At 42.6% G+C, this 20750-nt stretch overlaps 1 protein-coding gene across 1 annotated transcript in view; it reads left to right on the top strand.

Annotated features, from left to right (window-relative positions):
• Positions 1–20750, top strand: part of LOC143290325 (poly(A)-specific ribonuclease PARN-like) — a 52684-nt gene that overhangs the window by 17772 nt on the left and 14162 nt on the right. The window contains exons 10-17 of the mRNA XM_076599681.1: positions 3240–3296; positions 4252–4329; positions 4824–4867; positions 5593–5635; positions 7192–7267; positions 8844–8954; positions 14798–14867; positions 17847–17902. Coding sequence (XP_076455796.1) covers positions 3240–3296; positions 4252–4329; positions 4824–4867; positions 5593–5635; positions 7192–7267; positions 8844–8954; positions 14798–14867; positions 17847–17902 — 535 coding nt within the window. The remainder of the gene's footprint in view (positions 1–3239; positions 3297–4251; positions 4330–4823; positions 4868–5592; positions 5636–7191; positions 7268–8843; positions 8955–14797; positions 14868–17846; positions 17903–20750) is intronic.

Raw genomic sequence — 20750 nt, 5'->3', positions numbered from 1 at the left:
CATTGATATCCAAAATATGTGGCGGTAATTGATTGTATCGCTTTAATGGTTTGAATGATAGCTGTACCTGACTTGTCTTTGTTTATTTTAATCTCTGTGTGTTTCTGTGTGCATGGTGTGATCAGCTGTGTGTGTTTCTGTGTTCATGGTGTGATCAGCTGTGTGTGTTTCTGTGTGCATGGTGTGATCAGCTGTGTGTGTTTCTCTGTTCATGGTGTGATCAGCTGTGTGTGTTTCTGTGTGCATGGTGTGATCAGCTGTGTGTGTTTCTGTGTGCATGGTGTGATCAGCTGTGTGTGTTTCTGTGTGCATGCTGTGATCAGCTGTGTGTGTTTCTCTGTGCATGGTGTGATCAGCTGTGTGTGTTTCTCTGTGCATGGTGTGATCAGCTGTGTGTGTTTCTCCTTTCATGGTGTGATCAGCTGTGTGTGTTTCTGTGTGCATGGTGTGATCAGCTGTGTGTGTTTCTCTGTTGATGGTGTGATCAGCTGTGTGTGTTTCTCTGTTGATGGTGTGATCAGCTGTGTGTGTTTCTGTGTGCATGGTGTGATCAGCTGTGTGTGTTTCTGTGTTGATGGTGTGATCAGCTGTGTGTGTTTCTGTGTGCATGGTGTGATCAGCTGTGTGTGTTTCTGTGTGCATGGTGTGATCAGCTGTGTGTGTTTCTGTGTGCATGGTGTGATCAGCTGTGTGTGTTTCTGTGTGCATGGTGTGATCAGCTGTGTGTGTTTCTGTGTGCATGGTGTGATCAGCTGTGTGTGTTTCTGTGTGCATGGTGTGATCAGCTGTGTGTGTTTCTGTGTTGATGGTGTGATCAGCTGTGTGTGTTTCTGTGTGCATGGTGTGATCAGCTGTGTGTGTTTCTGTGTGCATGGTGTGATCAGCTGTGTGTGTTTCTGTGTGCATGGTGTGATCAGCTGTGTGTGTTTCTGTGTGCATGGTGTGATCAGCTGTGTTTGATTTCAGATGGAACTGGAATCTTTGTGTGTTTCTGTGTTGATGGTGTGATCAGCTGTGTGTGTTTCTGTGTGCATGGTGTGATCAGCTGTGTGTGTTTCTGTGTTGATGGTGTGATCAGCTGTGTGTGTTTCTGTGTTGATGGTGTGATCAGCTGTGTGTGTTTCTCTGTTCATGGTGTGATCAGCTGTGTTTGATTTCAGATGGAACTGGAATCTTTGTGTGTTTCTGTGTTGATGGTGTTATCAGCTGTGTGTGTTTGATTTCAGATGGAACTGGAATCTTTGTGTGTTTCTGTGTTGATGGTGTGATCAGCTGTGTTTGATTTCAGATGGAACTGGAATCTTTGTGTGTTTCTGTGTTCATGGTGTGATCAGCTGTGTGTGTTTGATTTCAGATGGAACTGGAATCTTTGTGTGTTTCTGTGTTGATGGTGTGATCAGCTGTGTGTGTTTCTGTGTTGATGGTGTGATCAGCTGTGTGTGTTTGATTTCAGATGGAACTGGAATCTTTGTGTGTTTCTGTGTTGATGGTGTGATCAGCTGTGTGTGTTTGATTTCAGATGGAACTGGAATCTTTGTGTGTTTCTGTGTTGATGGTGTGATCAGCTGTGTGTGTTTGATTTCAGATGGAACTGGAATCTTTGTGTGTTTCTGTGTTGATGGTGTGATCAGCTGTGTTTGATTTCAGATGGAACTGGAATCTTTGTGTGTTTCTGTGTTGATGGTGTGATCAGCTGTGTTTGATTTCAGATGGAACTGGAATCTTTGTGTGTTTCTGTGTTGATGGTGTGATCAGCTGTGTGTGTTTCTGTGTTGATGGTGTGATCAGCTGTGTGTGTTTCTGTGTGCATGGTGTGATCAGCTGTGTGTGTTTCTCTGCATGCTGTGATCAGCTGTGTGTGTTTCTCTGCATGCTGTGATCAGCTGTGTGTGTTTCTGTGTGCATGGTGTGATCAGCTGTGTGTGTTTCTCTGCATGCTGTGATCAGCTGTGTGTGTTTCTCTGTGCATGGTGTGATCAGCTGTGTGTGTTTCTCTGCATGCTGTGATCAGCTGTGTGTGTTTCTGTGCGCATGGTGTGATCAGCTGTGTGTGTTTCTCTGTGCATGGTGTGATCAGCTGTGTTTGTTTCTCTGCATGCTGTTATCAGCTGTGTGTGTTTCTCTGCATGCTGTGATCAGCTGTGTGTGTTTCTGTGTGCATGGTGTGATCAGCTGTGTGTGTTTCTCTGCATGGTGTGATCAGCTGTGTGTGTTTCTCTGCATGGTGTGATCAGCTGTGTGTGTTTATCTGCATGCTGTGATCAGCTGTGTGTGTTTCTCTGTGCATGCTGTGATCAGCTGTGTGTGTTTCTCTGTGCATGGTGTGATCAGCTGTGTGTTTCTCTGTGCATGGTGTGATCAGCTGTGTGTGTTTATCTGCATGCTGTGATCAGCTGTGTGTGTTTCTCTGTGCATGCTGTGATCAGCTGTGTGTGTTTCTCTGTGCATGGTGTGATCAGCTGTGTGTGTTTCTCTGCATGCTGTGATCAGCTGTGTGTGTTTCTGTGTTGATGATGTTATCAGCTGTGTGTGTTTCTCTGCATGCTGTGATCAGCTGTGTGTGTTTCTCTGTGCATGCTGTGATCAGCTGTGTGTGTTTCTCTGCATGCTGTGATCAGCTGTGTGTGTTTCTCTGCATGCTGTGATCAGCTGTGTGTGTTTCTCTGCATGCTGTGATCAGCTGTGTGTGTTTCTCTGTGCATGGTGTGATCAGCTGTGTTTTTCTCTGCATGCTGTGATCAGCTGTGTGTGTTTCTCTGCATGCTGTGATCAGCTGTGTGTGTTTCTGTGTGCATGCTGTGATCAGCTGTGTGTGTTTCTCTGCATGCTGTGATCAGCTGTGTGTGTTTCTCTGTGCATGGTGTGATCAGCTGTGTGTGTTTCTCTGTGCATGGTGTGATCAGCTGTGTGTGTTTCTCTGTGCATGCTGTGATCAGCTGTGTGTGTTTCTCTGCATGCTGTGATCAGCTGTGTGTGTTTCTCTGCATGCTGTGATCAGCTGTGTGTGTTTCTCTGTGCATGGTGTGATCAGCTGTGTGTGTTTCTCTGTGCATGCTGTGATCAGCTGTGTGTGTTTCTCTGCATGCTGTGATCAGCTGTGTGTGTTTCTCTGTGCATGCTGTGATCAGCTGTGTGTGTTTCTGTGTTGATGATGTTATCAGCTGTGTGTGTTTCTCTGCATGCTGTGATCAGCTGTGTGTGTTTCTCTGCATGCTGTGATCAGCTGTGTGTGATTTCAGATGGAACTGGAAGAAGCAGTGGGGTTTGCTAAAGTGATAAAGCTCATCAAGGAGTCGGTGAGTGTGTGCTTGGTAACGATCTCTTTTGACATACTTGTTTGGACGGGCGCAGTAGCCCAACATGATCACAATACAATACAGTGCAATGCAACGCAACACAGTGCAATACAATACAATACAAAGCAAAGCAATAACAGCTGAAGGTGACAGGTATCTGTGCAGGGGAAGACAGTGGTGGGTCACAACATGATCACTATACAATGCAGTGCAGTGCAGTGCAATACAATACAATACAATACAATACAAAGCAAAGCAAATCAATAACAGCTGAAGGTGACAGGTATCTGTGCAGGGGAAGACAGTGGTGGGTCACAACATGATCACAATACAATACAATACAATACAATACAATACAATACAATACAATACAATACGAAGCAAAGCAAAGCAAAGCAATAACAGTTGAAGGTGACAGGTATCTGTGCAGGGGAAGACAGTGGTGGGTCACAACATGATCACAATACAATACAATACAATACAATACAATACAATACAATACAATACAATGCAAAGCAAAGCAAAGCAAAGCAAAGCAATAACAGCTGAAGGTGACAGGTATCTGTGCAGGGGAAGACAGTGGTGGGTCACAACATGATCACAGTACAATACAATACAATACAATACAATACAATACAATACAATACAATGCAAAGCAAAGCAAAGCAAAGCAAAGCAATAACAGCTGAGGGTGACAGGTATCTGTGCAGGGGAAGACAGTGGTGGGTCACAACATGATCACAGTACAATACAATACAATACAATACAATACAAAGCAAAGCAAAGCAATAACAGCTGAAGGTGACAGGTATCTGTGCAGGGGAAGACAGTGGTGGGTCACAACATGATCACAATACAATACAATACAATACAATACAATACAATACAATACAAAGCAAAGCAAAGCAAAGCAAAGCAAAGCAATAACAGCTGAAGGTGACAGGTATCTGTGCAGGGGAAGACAGTGGTGGGTCACAACATGATGCTGGATGTGATGCACGTGGTCAACCAGTTCTTGCACCCCCTGCCACAGGTAGGTTTGTACAGAGAGCCTCTAGGCTGTCACATAGAGAGATAGAAAGACTGGTAGATAGATAGGTAGATATAACAGTTATTTAAAGTCAATAACAGTGTTATTTTGATATTTTTAGAGAGATAAATAGACAAACAGTTATTTAAAGTGAATGATGGTGTTATTTAGATTTTTTTTTCTTTCTTGATTTAGGGTAAGATATAACAGAGTTAGTTAAAGTGAGTAAACATGTTATTTATGTATTTTTTTTCTTTTTTCTTTCTTAATTGATTGTGGTTGTGGTGTTTTTTTCTTGTTGTTTGTTGTTGATTGCTTGGTTGTAGAAAGCCTGGAAAGTCTGAGCGGTGATTGTTTGGTTTTTTTTGCGTTGTTTTTTCTCTTTCCACCCATTCCTCACCTCCCCTCCCCTCCCCTCCCCCCTCCTCCCTTAACACACCACACACCCCATACACACACAGCTGTTCCAGATGCATTTTGTTGGATTTTTCTTTCAGGAGCTGGCGGAGTTCAAAGAGTTGGTGAGGTGTTGTCTGCCCAGGTCGGTTCATGGTGTGACCAGTGTCACTTTCCCTCTCAAACGACTCATTCCAAGTTTCACTATGTGGTTTTGTGCATGTGTGTACATGTGTGCGTGCATGTGTGTACAGTTACATGTAGCACACACAAAAAGCAGAACAAAATGATAATAAATGACCATAGAACAAGAGATAGAATCACACCTATATGCTATGCCATTGTTGGCAGCAGTTACTGACAAATTTCCAAACATTCCCACAAGTTTGTCTTCCAGTATTGGCTGACTGGGTTTAATGATATTTGAAAGGTATTTTTGAATTTTGTGTGCGAATATGTATGTGTGTGTGTGTGTGTGTGTGTGTGTGTGTGTGTGTGTGTGTGTGTGTCTCATTGTAAGAATGAACAAGAAGTTCCATCCCAAGATTTAAGACAGAACATTCTAAGATGGAGACAGATTGTTGAAGGTCCGGACTTCTTTAAGTGTTTTCTGTGACTTGTTTTTCTTTTCTTCGAACGGCATAATTATTGCACTAGTTCAGGATGATTGTGCTTATCTTTGTCTGTCCTGTTACACTCGCAGTGTGTATGATGGAAACTCGGAAAGTATCTGCCTCATAAAGTCTTTTGAGAAGTTTAGATTTCTTTCTTTTTCATGGTTAAAACTGGGTCTGACTCTTAGTTGTTATTTCTTTTTATCTTATTTTATAAAATCTCTAACTCTGATTTTCTTTCTTTTTTGTTGTACAGATTGATTGACACAAAACATATGGCCAGCACACACCCACTCAAGGTAAGGATATGATTTTTTGTTTTCGTGTGAGTGTGTGAAGTGTATGTGTACACCTGAGGTATGGGCGAGTATTTATTGTGTATGTTTTTGTGGATGAGTGTTGTGTGTATGTGTGTGTGTGTGTGTGTGTGTGTGTGTATGCTGTCATGTATGTCTTTAACATTATAACTTTCTCAGCAACCTCATGTAGTTCTGGAACCAACTTGGCTGGCACTCATGAGACCTTTTCATCCGTCCCCTTTATGACAATAGCATGAGCAGGGTGAGAGGTCAAAGGTCAGCTCAAGGTCAATTAGCAGAATAAAATTTCATCTGTCAACTTCAGTGATCATTTGGAAAAACACATCGGTGAAGTGGACGACAGCAGAATAAAATTTCATCTGTCAACTGACTAACTTCAGTGATCATTTGGAAAAACACATCGGTGAAGTGGACGAGCCATGACTGAGTCACTCCAGTCTTCCAACTTGATCCCAGAGTGCATGCAGTTCTGGGCAGGAGCTGGCCACTGGCTGAAACCCCCTACATGTGATGGGGATCAGATCCCTGTCCTCCCTGAGACAGGAAGGTGGCAGAATGAAGAAGACGCTCATCTGCCGATACAGTGTCCCTGAGGTGTGGGTTCCATACTCACTCTTGCACTTTCCCCAAGTTTGACTGGAAAATCACACTGAGCGTCTAGCCATTCAGATGAGACGATAAACCAAGGTCCCGTGTGCAGCATGCACTTAGCGCACTAAAAAAGAAACCATGGGAAAAAAAGTGTTGTCCTCTGGCAAAATTCTTCGGAAGAAATCTGCTCTGATAGGTGCACAAATATATATGCATGTGGTGTAGCGAAAATGGCTTTGTCCCAACATAGTAACGCCTCCTTGGGAAACTGAAACTGAAACTGAAACCTCCCTTTTGTGAGTCCACGATGATGACCACTTCACCATGACAGCTACTCAGAGGAAAAGCTTGATGAAGTGGGTGTCACAAGATGAGTGGTTTGACTTGATTTAATATGACTACTTATATAGCATTCTAAGCACTTTACAAACACAGGGTCATTTGCTCAACAGGCTGCCTGCCTGGGTCAAGGACTGGCGGCTGCCATAGGGCACTCATCATTCGTTTCCTGTGTCATTCAATCAGAGTTCAGTCACGCCCACATACACACTCAGACAGACATGTAACATTTTACGTGTATAATGGGTTTTTTTATTTACCCACCATGTAGACAGCCATACTCCGTTTTCAGAGGTGTGCATGCTGGGTATGTTCTTGTTTCCATAACCCACTGAACGCTGACGGGGATAACAGGATCTTTAATGTGCGTATTTGATCTTCTGTGTACGTATACACACGAAGGGGATTCAGGCACTAGCGGGTCTTCACACATGTTGACCTGGGAGATCAGAAAAAATCTCCACCCTTTACCCACCAGGCACCGTTACAAAGATTCGAACCAGGGACCTTCCAATTGAAAGTCCAACGCTTTAAACACTCAGCTATTGCACCTGTGGTGTTTAATTGAAGAAGGCCTTGCCTTTGTTTTCTGTTGCAACCTGCAGGAAGTGATACCCAACACAGTGCTGGCCAACATGCAGCAGACGCTGGAGAAGGAACCCTTCACTCCAGCCAAGGTTGGTACGTACATGGCCAAAGAACACAGTTTGTTTCTCTTCTTCTTCCATCTTTCTGCATTCATGGGCTGTAACTTTTCCATGTTAGCCCTTCACTCCAGCCAAGGTTGGTACGTACATGGCCAAAGAATTAGTTTGTTTCTCCTCTTCTTCTTCCATCTTTCTGCATTCATGGGCTGTAACTTTTCCATGTTAGCCCTTCACTCCAGCCAAGGTTGGTACGTACATGGCCAAAGAACACAGTTTGTTTCTCTTCTTCTTCCATCTTTCTGCATTCATGGGCTGTAACTTTTCCATGTTAGCCCTTCACTCCAGCCAAGGTTGGTACGTACATGGCCAAAGAACACAGTTTGTTTCTCCTCTTCTTCTTCCATCTTTCTGCATTCATGGGCTGTAACTTTTCCATGTTAGCCCTTCACTCCAGCCAAGGTTGGTACGTACATGGCCAAAGAATTAGTTTGTTTCTCCTCTTCTTCTTCCATCTTTCTGCATTCATGGGCTGTAACTTTTCCATGTTAGCCCTTCACTCCAGCCAAGGTTGGTACGTACATGGCCAAAGAACACAGTTTGTTTCTCCTCTTCTTCTTCCATCTTTCTGCATTCATGGGCTGTAACTTTTCCATGTTAGCCTTTCACTCCAGCCAAGGTTGGTACGTACATGGCCAAAGAATTAGAGTTTGTTTCTCCTTCTCTTCTTCGTCTTTTCTGTATTCATGGGCTGTAACTTTTTCCATGTTCCATGATGGTCATTATGTACGAGTGTTTTTTGGGTTGTTTGTTTTTTTTTTTACATGTATGGCGATTTTTACCTGGCAGTTTAGGCAGCCATACTTCATTTTTCATTTAAGTTAATGTTTTACTCAAATGTACAGTTGCTCTCTCAAGGTCTTGACAGCGTTTAGGGTTTATGTGTAGGTCAAGTATCTGATCCTGATTTTTAAAAAACAATAATAATTTTTTAAGCAGATGTGGGGTAGTGCAGACAGCATGCTTTGAGACAGTGACACAGAAAATGAAACTGCACACAACAGGCGTTCATGTTCCTCTTGTGTTATTTTCTTCACTGGCTGCACATGTGAATTTGATGTTGCCTTTTTTCCTTTCTTTTTCCTTTTCTTTTTGCTGTCTCTTTTTTCTTCTGTTATTGATGTTTACTGTGACTGTATATGTGTATATGTGACGTTTTTTTGTATTTTCTGTGTGTGTGTGTGTGTGTGTGTGTGTGTGTATGAGGTGTGTGTGTGTATGTGTGTGTGTGTGTGTGTGTTACTGATGTTCAGTGGCTGTATGTGTGCTTATGATGCCATTGCTTTTTTGTCCTTGCTTTATTTTTGCTTTTCTGATTTTTCTGGTCTGACGCAGTAGAATTTAGAATTTAACAGTCACTTCCTTATCCATTCTTTTCATCAATTGGATGCCGAAGCATTTGTGATGATAAAAAACCCCCAAAAACATGAAACATTTCACTTTTGTTCTGATGAAAAAAAAATGACAAAGACAGTGCTAAGATGGTGTCTCACAAGTTTTGTGTCAGGCAGAATCCAGTTTGATTCATGTGTTGTTCTGGTTTGGTTTTCCAGAGCTGCCGGAGGAGTACAGCCGCTACGGAGAGGCCACAGAACGATACCACGAAGCTGGCTACGATGCCTACGTCACAGGCTGCATGTTCGCCACCATGGCCAATTACATTGGTTAGAATCAGAATGATAATGATGATAATAGTAATAATAGTGATGATAATGATAATAATGATGATAATAATACTTAATGATCATTTCTGGATGAAGGTGGCCGAATGGTTAAGACGTTACTCTGCCAGTACAGTGTCTGTGAGGGTCTGGGTTCCATTCCCCCTCTGGCCCTTTCTCTCAAGTCTGACTGAAAAAATCAACCTGAGCGTCTAGTCATTCAGATTAGACTACAAACCAAGTTCCTGTATGCAGCACACACTTGGTGCACTGAAAAAGAACCCAAGGCAACAAAAGTGTTGTCCTCTGGCAGAATTCTGTGAAAGAAGCCCACTCTGATAGGTGCACAGATATACATGCATGCACTCCAGGCCTGACAGTGTGTTGGTTATGCTGCTGTCAGGCTCTGCCAAGCAGGTGTGCTGTAGCATGTATGGGTTTGTCTGAATGCAGTGATGCCTCACTGAGAAACTGAAATGAAACCAAAAAAAAAAAGAAAAAAAGAGAAAGTCACAGGCTGTTCGTCACTATGGTCAATTATATTGGTCAGAATCAGAATGATGAAAATATTAAGAAGAAAAAGAGAATGTCACAGGCTTCATGTTCACTACCATGCCCAGGTAAATTAGAGTTCAGTTCAGTTCAGTTTCTCAAGGAGGTATCAATGCGCTTGGACAAATCTGCATACACTACACCACATCTGCTAAGCAGATGCCTGACCAGCAACATGACCCAGTTGCTACTGGTTAGAATCAGAAGAGAATAATGACTTGATGATGATCATGACAATAATTCTGTGCTTAGTTCATAAGCTACGTGTTCACTACCATGGCCATGTGATATTCTTACATCTGTGTCTTGGTTATAATCCAAGTAACTGTTGTTTTTACAGTGATGGTCTCTATGTTGTTTACTTGTCTGTGTTGTGACAGTGCACCTGAGCAAATTTCTCTAATTGGAGATAATAAAGTTATTCTTATCTTATCTTATCTTACCTTATTTTATTGGTCAGTCAGAATGATTATGATGATAATAATAGACCAGTATCACAGGCTGCATGTACATTACCACAGCTGATTACATTGGTCAGAATGAGAATGATAATAATAACTTGAATGATGATGATGGTGATGATTATCATAGCAATAATGAATGGTGATGATGATCATCATAATAATTATGTATTGTATTTACGGATTGTTCATCTGCATGTCTGCTAATCAGTCATTGTACCTTTCAGTCACACTCTTCATTGTTTCTCTAATGTGTGTGTGTTTTTTCCCTCCATTTCTGTCTGGGTGTCCTGTTTATCTGGACTGACTCACCCATCTTGATGTGTGTCTGGGTTTCCTGTTTATCTGGACTGTCTCACCCCTCTTGATGTGTGTCTGGGTTTCCTGTTTGATCTGGACTGTCTCACCCCTCTTGATGTGTGTCTGGGTTTCCTGTTTGATCTGGACTGACTTACCCCTCTTGATGTGTGTCTGGGTTTCCTGTTTGATCTGGACTGACTTACCCCTCTTGATGTGTGTCTGGGTTTCCTGTTTGATCTGGACTGTCTCACCCCTCTTGATGTGTGTCTGGGTTTCCTGTTTGATCTGGACTGTCTTAGCCCTCTTGATGTGTGTCTGGGTTTCCTGTTTGATCTGGACTGACTCACCCCTCTTGATGTGTGTCTGGGTTTCCTGTTTGATCTGGACTGACTTACCCCTCTTGATGTGTGTCTGGGTTTCCTGTTTGATCTGGACTGTCTTAGCCCTCTTGATGTGTGTCTGGGTTTCCTGTTTGATCTGGACTGTCTTAGCCCTCTTGATGTGTTGTGTGTCTGGGTTTCCTGTTTGATCTGGACTGTCTCACCCCTCTTGATGTGTGTCTGGGTTTCCTGTTTGATCTGGACTGACTTACCCCTCTTGATGTGTTGTGTGTCTGGGTTTCCTGTTTGATCTGGACTGTCTCACCCCTCTTGATGTGTTGTGTGTCTGGGTTTCCTGTTTGATCTGGACTGACTCACCCCTCTTGATGTGTGTCTGGGTTTCCTGTTTGATCTGGACTGTCTCACCCCTCTTGATGTGTGTCTGGGTTTCCTGTTTGATCTGGACTGTCTCACCCCTCTTGATGTGTGTCTGGGTTTCCTGTTTGATCTGGACTGTCTTACCCCTCTTGATGTGTGTCTGGGTTTCCTGTTTGATCTGGACTGTCTCACCCCTCTTGATGTGTTGTGTGTCTGGGTTTCCTGTTTGATCTGGACTGACTTACCCCTCTTGATGTGTGTCTGGGTTTCCTGTTTGATCTGGACTGTCTTACCCCTCTTGATGTGTGTCTGGGTTTCCTGTTTGATCTGGACTGACTCACCCCTCTTGATGTGTTGTGTGTCTGGGTTTCCTGTTTGATCTGGACTGTCTCACCCCTCTTGATGTGTGTCTGGGTTTCCTGTTTGATCTGGACTGTCTTACCCCTCTTGATGTGTTGTGTGTCTGGGTTTCCTGTTTGATCTGGACTGTTTTAGCCCTCTTGATGTGTTGTGTGTCTGGGTTTCCTGTTTGATCTGGACTGACTCACCCCTCTTGATGTGTGTCTGGGTTTCCTGTTTGATCTGGACTGACTCACCCCTCTTGATGTGTGTCTGGGTTTCCTGTTTGATCTGGACTGTCTCACCCCTCTTGATGTGTGTCTGGGTTTCCTGTTTGATCTGGACTGTCTTAGCCCTCTTGATGTGATGTGTGTCTGGGTTTCCTGTTTGATCTGGACTGACTTACCCCTCTTGATGTGTGTCTGGGTTTCCTGTTTGATCTGGACTGTCTCACCCATCTTGATGTGTGTCTGGGTTTCCTGTTTGATCTGGACTGACTTACCCCTCTTGATGTGTGTCTGGGTTTCCTGTTTGATCTGGACTGTCTCACCCCTCTTGATGTGTGTCTGGGTTTCCTGTTTGATCTGGACTGTCTTAGCCCTCTTGATGTGATGTGTGTCTGGGTTTCCTGTTTGATCTGGACTGACTCACCCCTCTTGATGTGTGTCTGGGTTTCCTGTTTGATCTGGACTGACTTACCCCTCTTGATGTGTGTCTGGGTTTCCTGTTTGATCTGGACTGACTTACCCCTCTTGATGTGTTGTGTGTCTGGGTTTCCTGTTTGATCTGGACTGACTTACCCCTCTTGATGTGTTGTGTGTCTGGGTTTCCTGTTTGATCTGGACTGTCTTAGCCCTCTTGATGTGTTGTGTGTCTGGGTTTCCTGTTTGATCTGGACTGACTTACCCCTCTTGATGTGTGTCTGGGTTTCCTGTTTGATCTGGACTGTCTTACCCCTCTTGATGTGTGTCTGGGTTTCCTGTTTGATCTGGACTGTCTTAGCCCTCTTGATGTGTTGTGTGTCTGGGTTTCCTGTTTGATCTGGACTGACTTACCCCTCTTGATGTGTTGTGTGTCTGGGTTTCCTGTTTGATCTGGACTGTCTTAGCCCTCTTGATGTGTTGTGTGTCTGGGTTTCCTGTTTGATCTGGACTGTCTTACCCCTCTTGATGTGTTGTGTGTCTGGGTTTCCTGTTTGATCTGGACTGTCTTAGCCCTCTTGATGTGATGTGTGTCTGGGTTTCCTGTTTGATCTGGACTGACTCACCCCTCTTGATGTGTTGTGTGTCTGGGTTTCCTGTTTGATCTGGACTGACTCACCCCTCTTGATGTGTTGTGTGTCTGGGTTTCCTGTTTGATCTGGACTGTCTTACCCCTCTTGATGTGTGTCTGGGTTTCCTGTTTGATCTGGACTGTCTCACCCCTCTTGATGTGTGTCTGGGTTTCCTGTTTGATCTGGACTGTCTCACCCCTCTTGATGTGTGTCTGGGTTTCCTGTTTGATCTGGACTGTCTCACCCCTCTTGATGTGTGTCTGGGTTTCCTGTTTGATCTGGACTGACTCACCCCTCTTGATGTGTGTCTGGGTTTCCTGTTTGATCTGGACTGACTTACCCCTCTTGATGTGTTGTGTGTCTGGGTTTCCTGTTTGATCTGGACTGTCTCACCCCTCTTGATGTGTGTCTGGGTTTCCTGTTTGATCTGGACTGTCTTACCCCTCTTGATGTGATGTGTGTCTGGGTTTCCTGTTTGATCTGGACTGTCTTACCCCTCTTGATGTGTGTCTGGGTTTCCTGTTTGATCTGGACTGTCTGACCCCTCTTGATGTGATGTGTGTCTGGGTTTCCTGTTTGATCTGGACTGTCTCACCCCTCTTGATGTGTTGTGTGTCTGGGTTTCCTGTTTGATCTGGACTGTCTTAGCCCTCTTGATGTGTTGTGTGTCTGGGTTTCCTGTTTGATCTGGACTGTCTCACCCCTCTTGATGTGTGTCTGGGTTTCCTGTTTGATCTGGACTGTCTTACCCCTCTTGATGTGTGTCTGGGTTTCCTGTTTGATCTGGGATGTCTCACCCCTCTTGATGTGTGTCTGGGTTTCCTGTTTGATCTGGACTGTCTTAGCCCTCTTGATGTGTGTCTGGGTTTCCTGTTTGATCTGGACTGACTCACCCCTCTTGATGTGTGTCTGGGTTTCCTGTTTGATCTGGACTGTCTCACCCATCTTGATGTGTGTCTGGGTTTCCTGTTTGATCTGGACTGTCTCACCCCTCTTGATGTGTGTCTGGGTTTCCTGTTTGATCTGGACTGTCTTAGCCCTCTTGATGTGTGTCTGGGTTTCCTGTTTGATCTGGACTGTCTCACCCCTCTTGATGTGTGTCTGGGTTTCCTGTTTGATCTGGACTGTCTTACCCCTCTTGATGTGTTGTGTGTCTGGGTTTCCTGTTTGATCTGGACTGACTCACCCCTCTTGATGTGTGTCTGGGTTTCCTGTTTGATCTGGACTGTCTCACCCCTCTTGGTGTGTGTCTGGGTTTCCTGTTTGATCTGGACTGTCTTAGCCCTCTTGATGTGTTGTGTGTCTGGGTTTCCTGTTTGATCTGGACTGACTTACCCCTCTTGATGTGTGTCTGGGTTTCCTGTTTGATCTGGACTGACTTACCCCTCTTGATGTGTTGTGTGTCTGGGTTTCCTGTTTGATCTGGCTGCTGTTCTGTCTTAGCCCTCTTGATGTGTTGTGTGTCTGGGTTTCCTGTTTGATCTGGACTGTCTTAGCCCTCTTGATGTGTTGTGTGTCTGGGTTTCCTGTTTGATCTGGACTGTCTTAGCCCTCTTGATGTGATGTGTGTCTGGGTTTCCTGTTTGATCTGGACTGTCTTAGCCCTCTTGATGTGTTGTGTGTCTGGGTTTCCTGTTTGATCTGGACTGTCTTAGCCCTCTTGATGTGTTGTGTGTCTCTTTTTGTTTTTATGGATAAAGTGTTGCATGTATGCATACATTACTCAACAATGCTCATCCAAAACAGCATGCACAAACAATGCATGCATGCTAATTTGCATGTTCACGTTCAGTATGTAATGCACTTGAATGTACACATATGCAGGCATGCATACCCACACACCCACCCACACACACACCCAGCCACATGCACACCCACGCACACACCCACACACACACACAACACATATATGCACAAACACATACACACACACACGCACACACACACCCACACCCACACACACACACAACACATATATGTACGAACACATACACACACACACACACACACGCACACAGATAAAGACACAGACTGACACGCAGACACACACACACACAACACACACACACACATAGACACACAGACTGACATGCACACACAGACACACACACACACACACACACACACACACACACACATAGACACACAGACTGACATACACACACACACACACACACACACACAGAGTGTTAATCCTACATGCTATGTGATGCCCCATCACAGGGAGAAACGAGGGAAACCCCAAGCCAGTGGTGGAGGCGTCCTCCTCTCTGCTGGAACCTTTCCTGAACAAGTGAGTCTGGCTTGGGTACCTCCGCACTCACCCTTTTCTTCACTGCTTCTGCACTGCCCCATTTGGATTGGATTGTAGTGTATTGTATTACTTTTTTTTGTCACAACAGATTTCTCTTTGTGAAATTCGAGCTGCTGTCCCCAGGGAGAGTGCATCGCTACACAGAGAGCACCACCCATTTTTTTGTAATTTTTCCTGCTTGTAGTTTTTTTGTTTTTTGTTGTTGTTGTTGTTTTTTTTTTTTTTTTTTTTTTTTGCTTTACTATCGAAATGGATTTTTCTACAGAATTTTGCTAGGAACAACCCTTTTTTCTGTAGGTTCTTTTAGGTGCGCTAAGTGCATGCTGCACACTGGACCTCAGATTATCATCTCATCCGAATGACTAGGGTCCAGACCACCACTCAAGGTCCAGCAGAGGGGGAGAAAATACTGGTGACTGTGCCGGGATTCGAAGCAATATGCTCAGATTCTCCCGCTTCCTAGGCGGACGTGTTACCTCAAGCCCATCACTCCACATGTTGGGTCAGTTCTGTTTGGCCAGTCCAGTTTTATAGTTTGTGCTGGTAAGGTTTTTTTTGTTTTTTTATTTATTTTTATTTTTTATATAGATATTTGACATATTTGCATTGGGGAGGCTTAGGTGTTGTACTTCTGATCCAGTGATCATCAGCAGCAGTCAGGACTGAGGCCTCCTTTTGGCCTGGTTTGGTGTCCCTGGGGAAAGTCACTGTACTATGATGGTCCTCACTCCACCCTGATGTGAATGGACTGGTACCTGACCTGGTTTAGGCAAGGTTCACATGTGAATGGACTGGTACCTGACCTGGTTTAGGGAAGGTTCAGATGTGAATGGACTGGTACCTGACCTGGTTTAAGGAATGTTCACATGTGAATGGACTGGTACCTGACCTGGTTTAAGGAATGTTCACATGTGAATGGACTGGTACCTGACCTGGTTTAGGGAAGGTTCAGTCGGTGGAAGGAGATGGTCCTCACTCCACCCTGATGTGAATGGACTGGTACCTGACCTGGTTTAGGGAAGGTTCAGATGTGAATGGACTGGTACCTGACCTGGTTTAGGGAAGGTTCAATCGCTGGAAAGAGAGGATTGGGCCCCTGCCTTCCTGTGCCAAGTCCTAGACTAAGACGATACAAATTGACTGTCCTGATGGCCGTTAAAGGCTATGGGACCTTGTACCTTTGATCTTGACGTATTGAACTTTCTCTGGGGCATTTCTTGTACTTGGCTCATTTAACCTTGTACCTTTGATCTTGACGTATTGAACTTTCTCTGGGGCATTTCTTGTACTTGCCTCATTTAACCTTGTACCTTTGATCTTGACGTATTGAACTTTCTCTGGGGCATTTCTTGTACTTGCCTCATTTAACCTTGTACCTTTGATCTTGACGTATTGAACTTTCTCTGGGGCATTTCTTGTACTTGGCTCATTAGCAGCGGCATCTTGTGATCAGTCTGTTTTCTTTTTTTTGGCTAGAAGAATCATTTTTAAATGATCATCATCAGATGTAGGCCTTTCCTTTTCTTTTCTTTTTTGTTTTTTTGTTTTTAGTGTCGTGCAGAGTACCTTTAGCTGATATTGATGATTGTCAGACATTTTTATTTGAGTGACAGTTGACTGCTTTATTGATGGAAACATAATTATTTGAGTGACAGTTGACTGCTTTATTGATGGAAACATAATTATTTGAGTGACAGTTGACTGCTTTATTGATGGAAACATAATTATTTGAGTGACAGTTAACTGCTTTATTGATGGAAACCTAATTATTTGAGTGACAATTGACTGCTTTATTGATGGAAACCTAATTATTTGAGTGACAGTTGACTGCTTTATTGATGGAAACCTAATTATTTGAGTGACAGTTGACTGCTTTATTGATGGAAACCTAATTATTTGAGTGACAGTTGACTGCTTTATTGATGGAAACCTAATTATTTGAGTGACAGTTGACTGCTTTATTGATGGAAACATAATTATTTGAGTGACAGTTGACTGCTTTATTGATGGAAACCTAATTATTTGAGTGACAGTTGACTGCTTTATTGATGGAAACCTAATTATTTGAGTGACAGTTGACTGCTTTATTGATGGAAACATAATTATTTGAGTGACAGTTGACTGCTTTATTGATGGAAACCTAATTATTTGAGTGACAGTTGACTGCTTTATTGATGGAAACCTAATTATTTGAGTGACAATTGACTGCTTTATTGATGGAAACATAATTATTTGAGTGACAGTTGACTGCTTTATTGATGGAAACCTAATTATTTGAGTGACAATTGACTGCTTTATTGATGGAAACATAATTATTTGAGTGACAGTTGACTGCTTTATTGATGGAAACATAATTATTTGAGTGACAGTTGACTGCTTTATTGATGGAAACATAATTATTTGAGTGACAGTTGACTGCTTTATTGATGGAAACATAATTATTTGAGTGACAATTGACTGCTTTATTGATGGAAACATAATTATTTTAGAACAGGGATATTTGATTCACTGTTTTGCTGATGATCAGAACTGACCTGAATGATGTGAGATGTGGGAATCAGTCTGTGCAGATGAGTTTTGGTGTCTTTAACAGTGATACACATGTACATCTATGTATATCTACATGTATCTCTCTCTCTCTCTCTCTCTCTCTCTCTCTCTCTCCAAATATAGATAGATATAGATATATGTCTATAGATGTGTGTATATATATATATATATATAGAGAGAGAGAGAGAGAGAGAGAGAGAGATGTACTAAGTATATATATATATATATATATAGAGAGAGAGAGAGAGAGAGAGAGAGAGAGAGAGAGAGAGAGAGAGATGTACTAAGTACATAGATAGATAGATAGATAGATTTTTTGTCCTTCTTGTCTGTTACACCTTTTCATGATCTGATGCAGCTTTTTGTGCTGCTATGTATTTGCACACTGATTTGCTGTGTGTGTTACAGGCTGTTCATGATGAGGATAGCTGACATCCCTTACTTGAATCTGGCCGGGCTGGACTGTAAGTGTACTTCTCTTCATTTCTCATTAAAAAAAAAAATTATATATATATATATATATATATGCTGGTTCAAATCCATCTCCAGAATCGTTAGATTATGCCAAAGATCTCAGCAGTCAACATACTCACATTTCAGCTTTTGAAAATTCAAAACTTTGGCAATAAAAGATAACGAAACTGGACCCCGAAAAGTATGGATTGTTCATCGGGAAGTGGTGAAAACAGTAGTTCTCGCATGAATCTCATTTATGTAAACAACAATGGCTGCAACCATAGCAAGGATATTGTGTTCAGTGGGCGCTCTGTGGTAACAGATTGCGTTTTTTTGGTGTTTTTGTTGTTGTTGTTGTTGTTGTTTCCATGGGCACTCCGCGGTAACAAGGGCACACACACACACACACATTATCAGGGACCGGACTTTCAGCAGCGTATACCTTTTTGATTATTCATTTGAAGTGATTATCACGTATATATAGTAAACCCAAAGCAGAAAATCCTTATCATTTGGCAGGAATGTAAGCGCTCGTAACCACATACACCCTGCCACTCCGTATTTTGGATTTTGTTGTTGTTCAGTAGGAATCACACGTGACCATGAAGGCTTTGCCTCTTGTTTTGTTTTTGTCACCTTGCATAGAAGGTTATATTTTCTCTTCAACGTCTTCACCATAATATTTTCACACTTCATACCACATCAGCACAGCAAAAAGACAACTTGACACATTTGGCAATGGAAAAATACATGTATAGTAATTAGTATGGTATCAGTTTGCAGGGATATTTCTAAATTAAAAAAAAAAAAAACACACACGAAAAATGATAAAAAAGCAGTGAAAAAACAAAGAAGCAGAAAGAAAACCAGAAAGAACAAGCACCTCAAAACACTGACATGGATTAACATACTTGGTGTGATGCCCCGATGCTTATGGATAATTGATATGATGGATAACACATCTATTTTTTGCAGTTGTTGGTGGGATGTTTTACGAAAGACCTGTAACTTCAGTGTGAGGTCTACAGGTTTCACTGTGCTGTGTGGTTGTCTACAAGGAAGCAACCACAACATGGAACAACACTTTCCTAACACTGCACCATGAAAAAAGTTTTTACTGGGATTTTTACATCCCCTTCCATCAGACCTTGAGTGGTGGTCTGGAGGCTAGTCATTCAGATGAGACGAAGTCCCCTGTGCAGCATGCTCTTAACGCACATAAAAGAACCCATGGCAATAAAAGGGATGTGCCTGACAAAATTCTGTACAAAAATCCTTTTCTGATAGAAAAACAAATGCGCTTAAAGGCAGAAATAAAAATCTGCCCCCTCATTGTAGCGATGCGCTCTCCTTGGGGTGACCAGCCCAATTTTTTACTGAGAGAAATGTGTTGTGGCGAATGAGTAGTAAACACAGTACAGTACAGCACAGCACAGTATAGTACAGTACAGCACAGCACAGTACAGTATAGTACAGCAAAACACAGTACAGTACAGCACAGTACAAATCAGTACAACACAGCACAGTACAGTATAGTACAGCACAGCACAGTACAGTACAGCACAGTACAAATCAGTACAACACAGCACAGTACAGCACAGCACAGCACAGTATAGTACAGCAAAACACAGTACAGTACAGTACAGCACAGTACAAATCAGTACAACACAGCACAGTACAGTATAGTACAGCACAGCACAGTACAGTATAGTACAGCAAAACACAGTACAACACAGCACAGTATAGTACAGCACAGCACAGTACAGTACAGCACAGTACAAATCAGTACAACACAGCACAGTACAGTATAGTACAGCACAGCACAGTACAGTACAGCACAGTACAAATCAGTACAACACAGCACAGTGCAGTATAGTTTAGTACAGCACAGTATAGTACAACACAGTACAGTACAGTACAAATCAGTACAATACAGTACAGAATAACACAGTACAGTACAGCACAGTACAAATCAGTACAGCACAGTACAGCACAGCACAGTGCAGTATAGTTTAGTACAGCACAGTACTGTACAGCACAGTATAGTACAACACAGTACAGTACAGTACAAATCAGTACAGTACAATACAGTACAGAATAACACAGTACAGTACAGCACAGTACAGTACGAATCAGTACAGTACAACACATACACTTGCAGGTAGAAATTTTAAAAAGTTGCCCCCTCACTGTAGCCATGCACTCTCCCTGGCCCAAATTTCCACTCCGAGAGATGTGTTGTGACAAATGAGTAGTGAGTACAGTCCAGTACAGAACATTATAGTACAGTACAGTACAGTACAGTACAGTACAGTACAGCGCAATGCAATACACTACAGTTCACTGCTGTACATTACAATACATTACAGTACAATACATTTCAATGCAATACAGTACAGTGCAGCACAGTGCAGTGCAATACACTACAGTTCACTGCTGTACATTACATTACAATACATTACAGTACAATACATTTCAATGCAATACAGTACAGTACAGTACAGCGCAATGCAATACACTACAGATCACTGCTGTACATTACAATACAATGCATTACAGTACAATACATTTCAATGCAATACAGTACAGTGCAGTACAGTGCAATGCAGTGCAATACACTACAGATCACTGCTGTACATTACAATACAATACATTACAGTACAATACATTTCAGTACAATACATTTCAATGCAATACAGTACAGTACAGTACAGCGCAATGCAATACACTACAGTTCACTGCTGTACATTACAATACATTACAGTACAGTACAATACAATTTAATGCAATACACTATAGTGCAGTATAATTGGAAAAGTACAATACAGTGCAGGGCAATACACTAAGTACAATGTT

The sequence above is a fragment of the Babylonia areolata genome, chromosome 1, assembly GCF_041734735.1.
Source record: "Babylonia areolata isolate BAREFJ2019XMU chromosome 1, ASM4173473v1, whole genome shotgun sequence".
In the NCBI taxonomy this organism is placed as follows: Eukaryota; Metazoa; Mollusca; class Gastropoda; order Neogastropoda; family Buccinidae; genus Babylonia; species Babylonia areolata.
The sequence above is the reverse complement of the archived record's forward strand: the minus strand, read 5'-3'. Positions and strand labels throughout refer to the sequence as shown.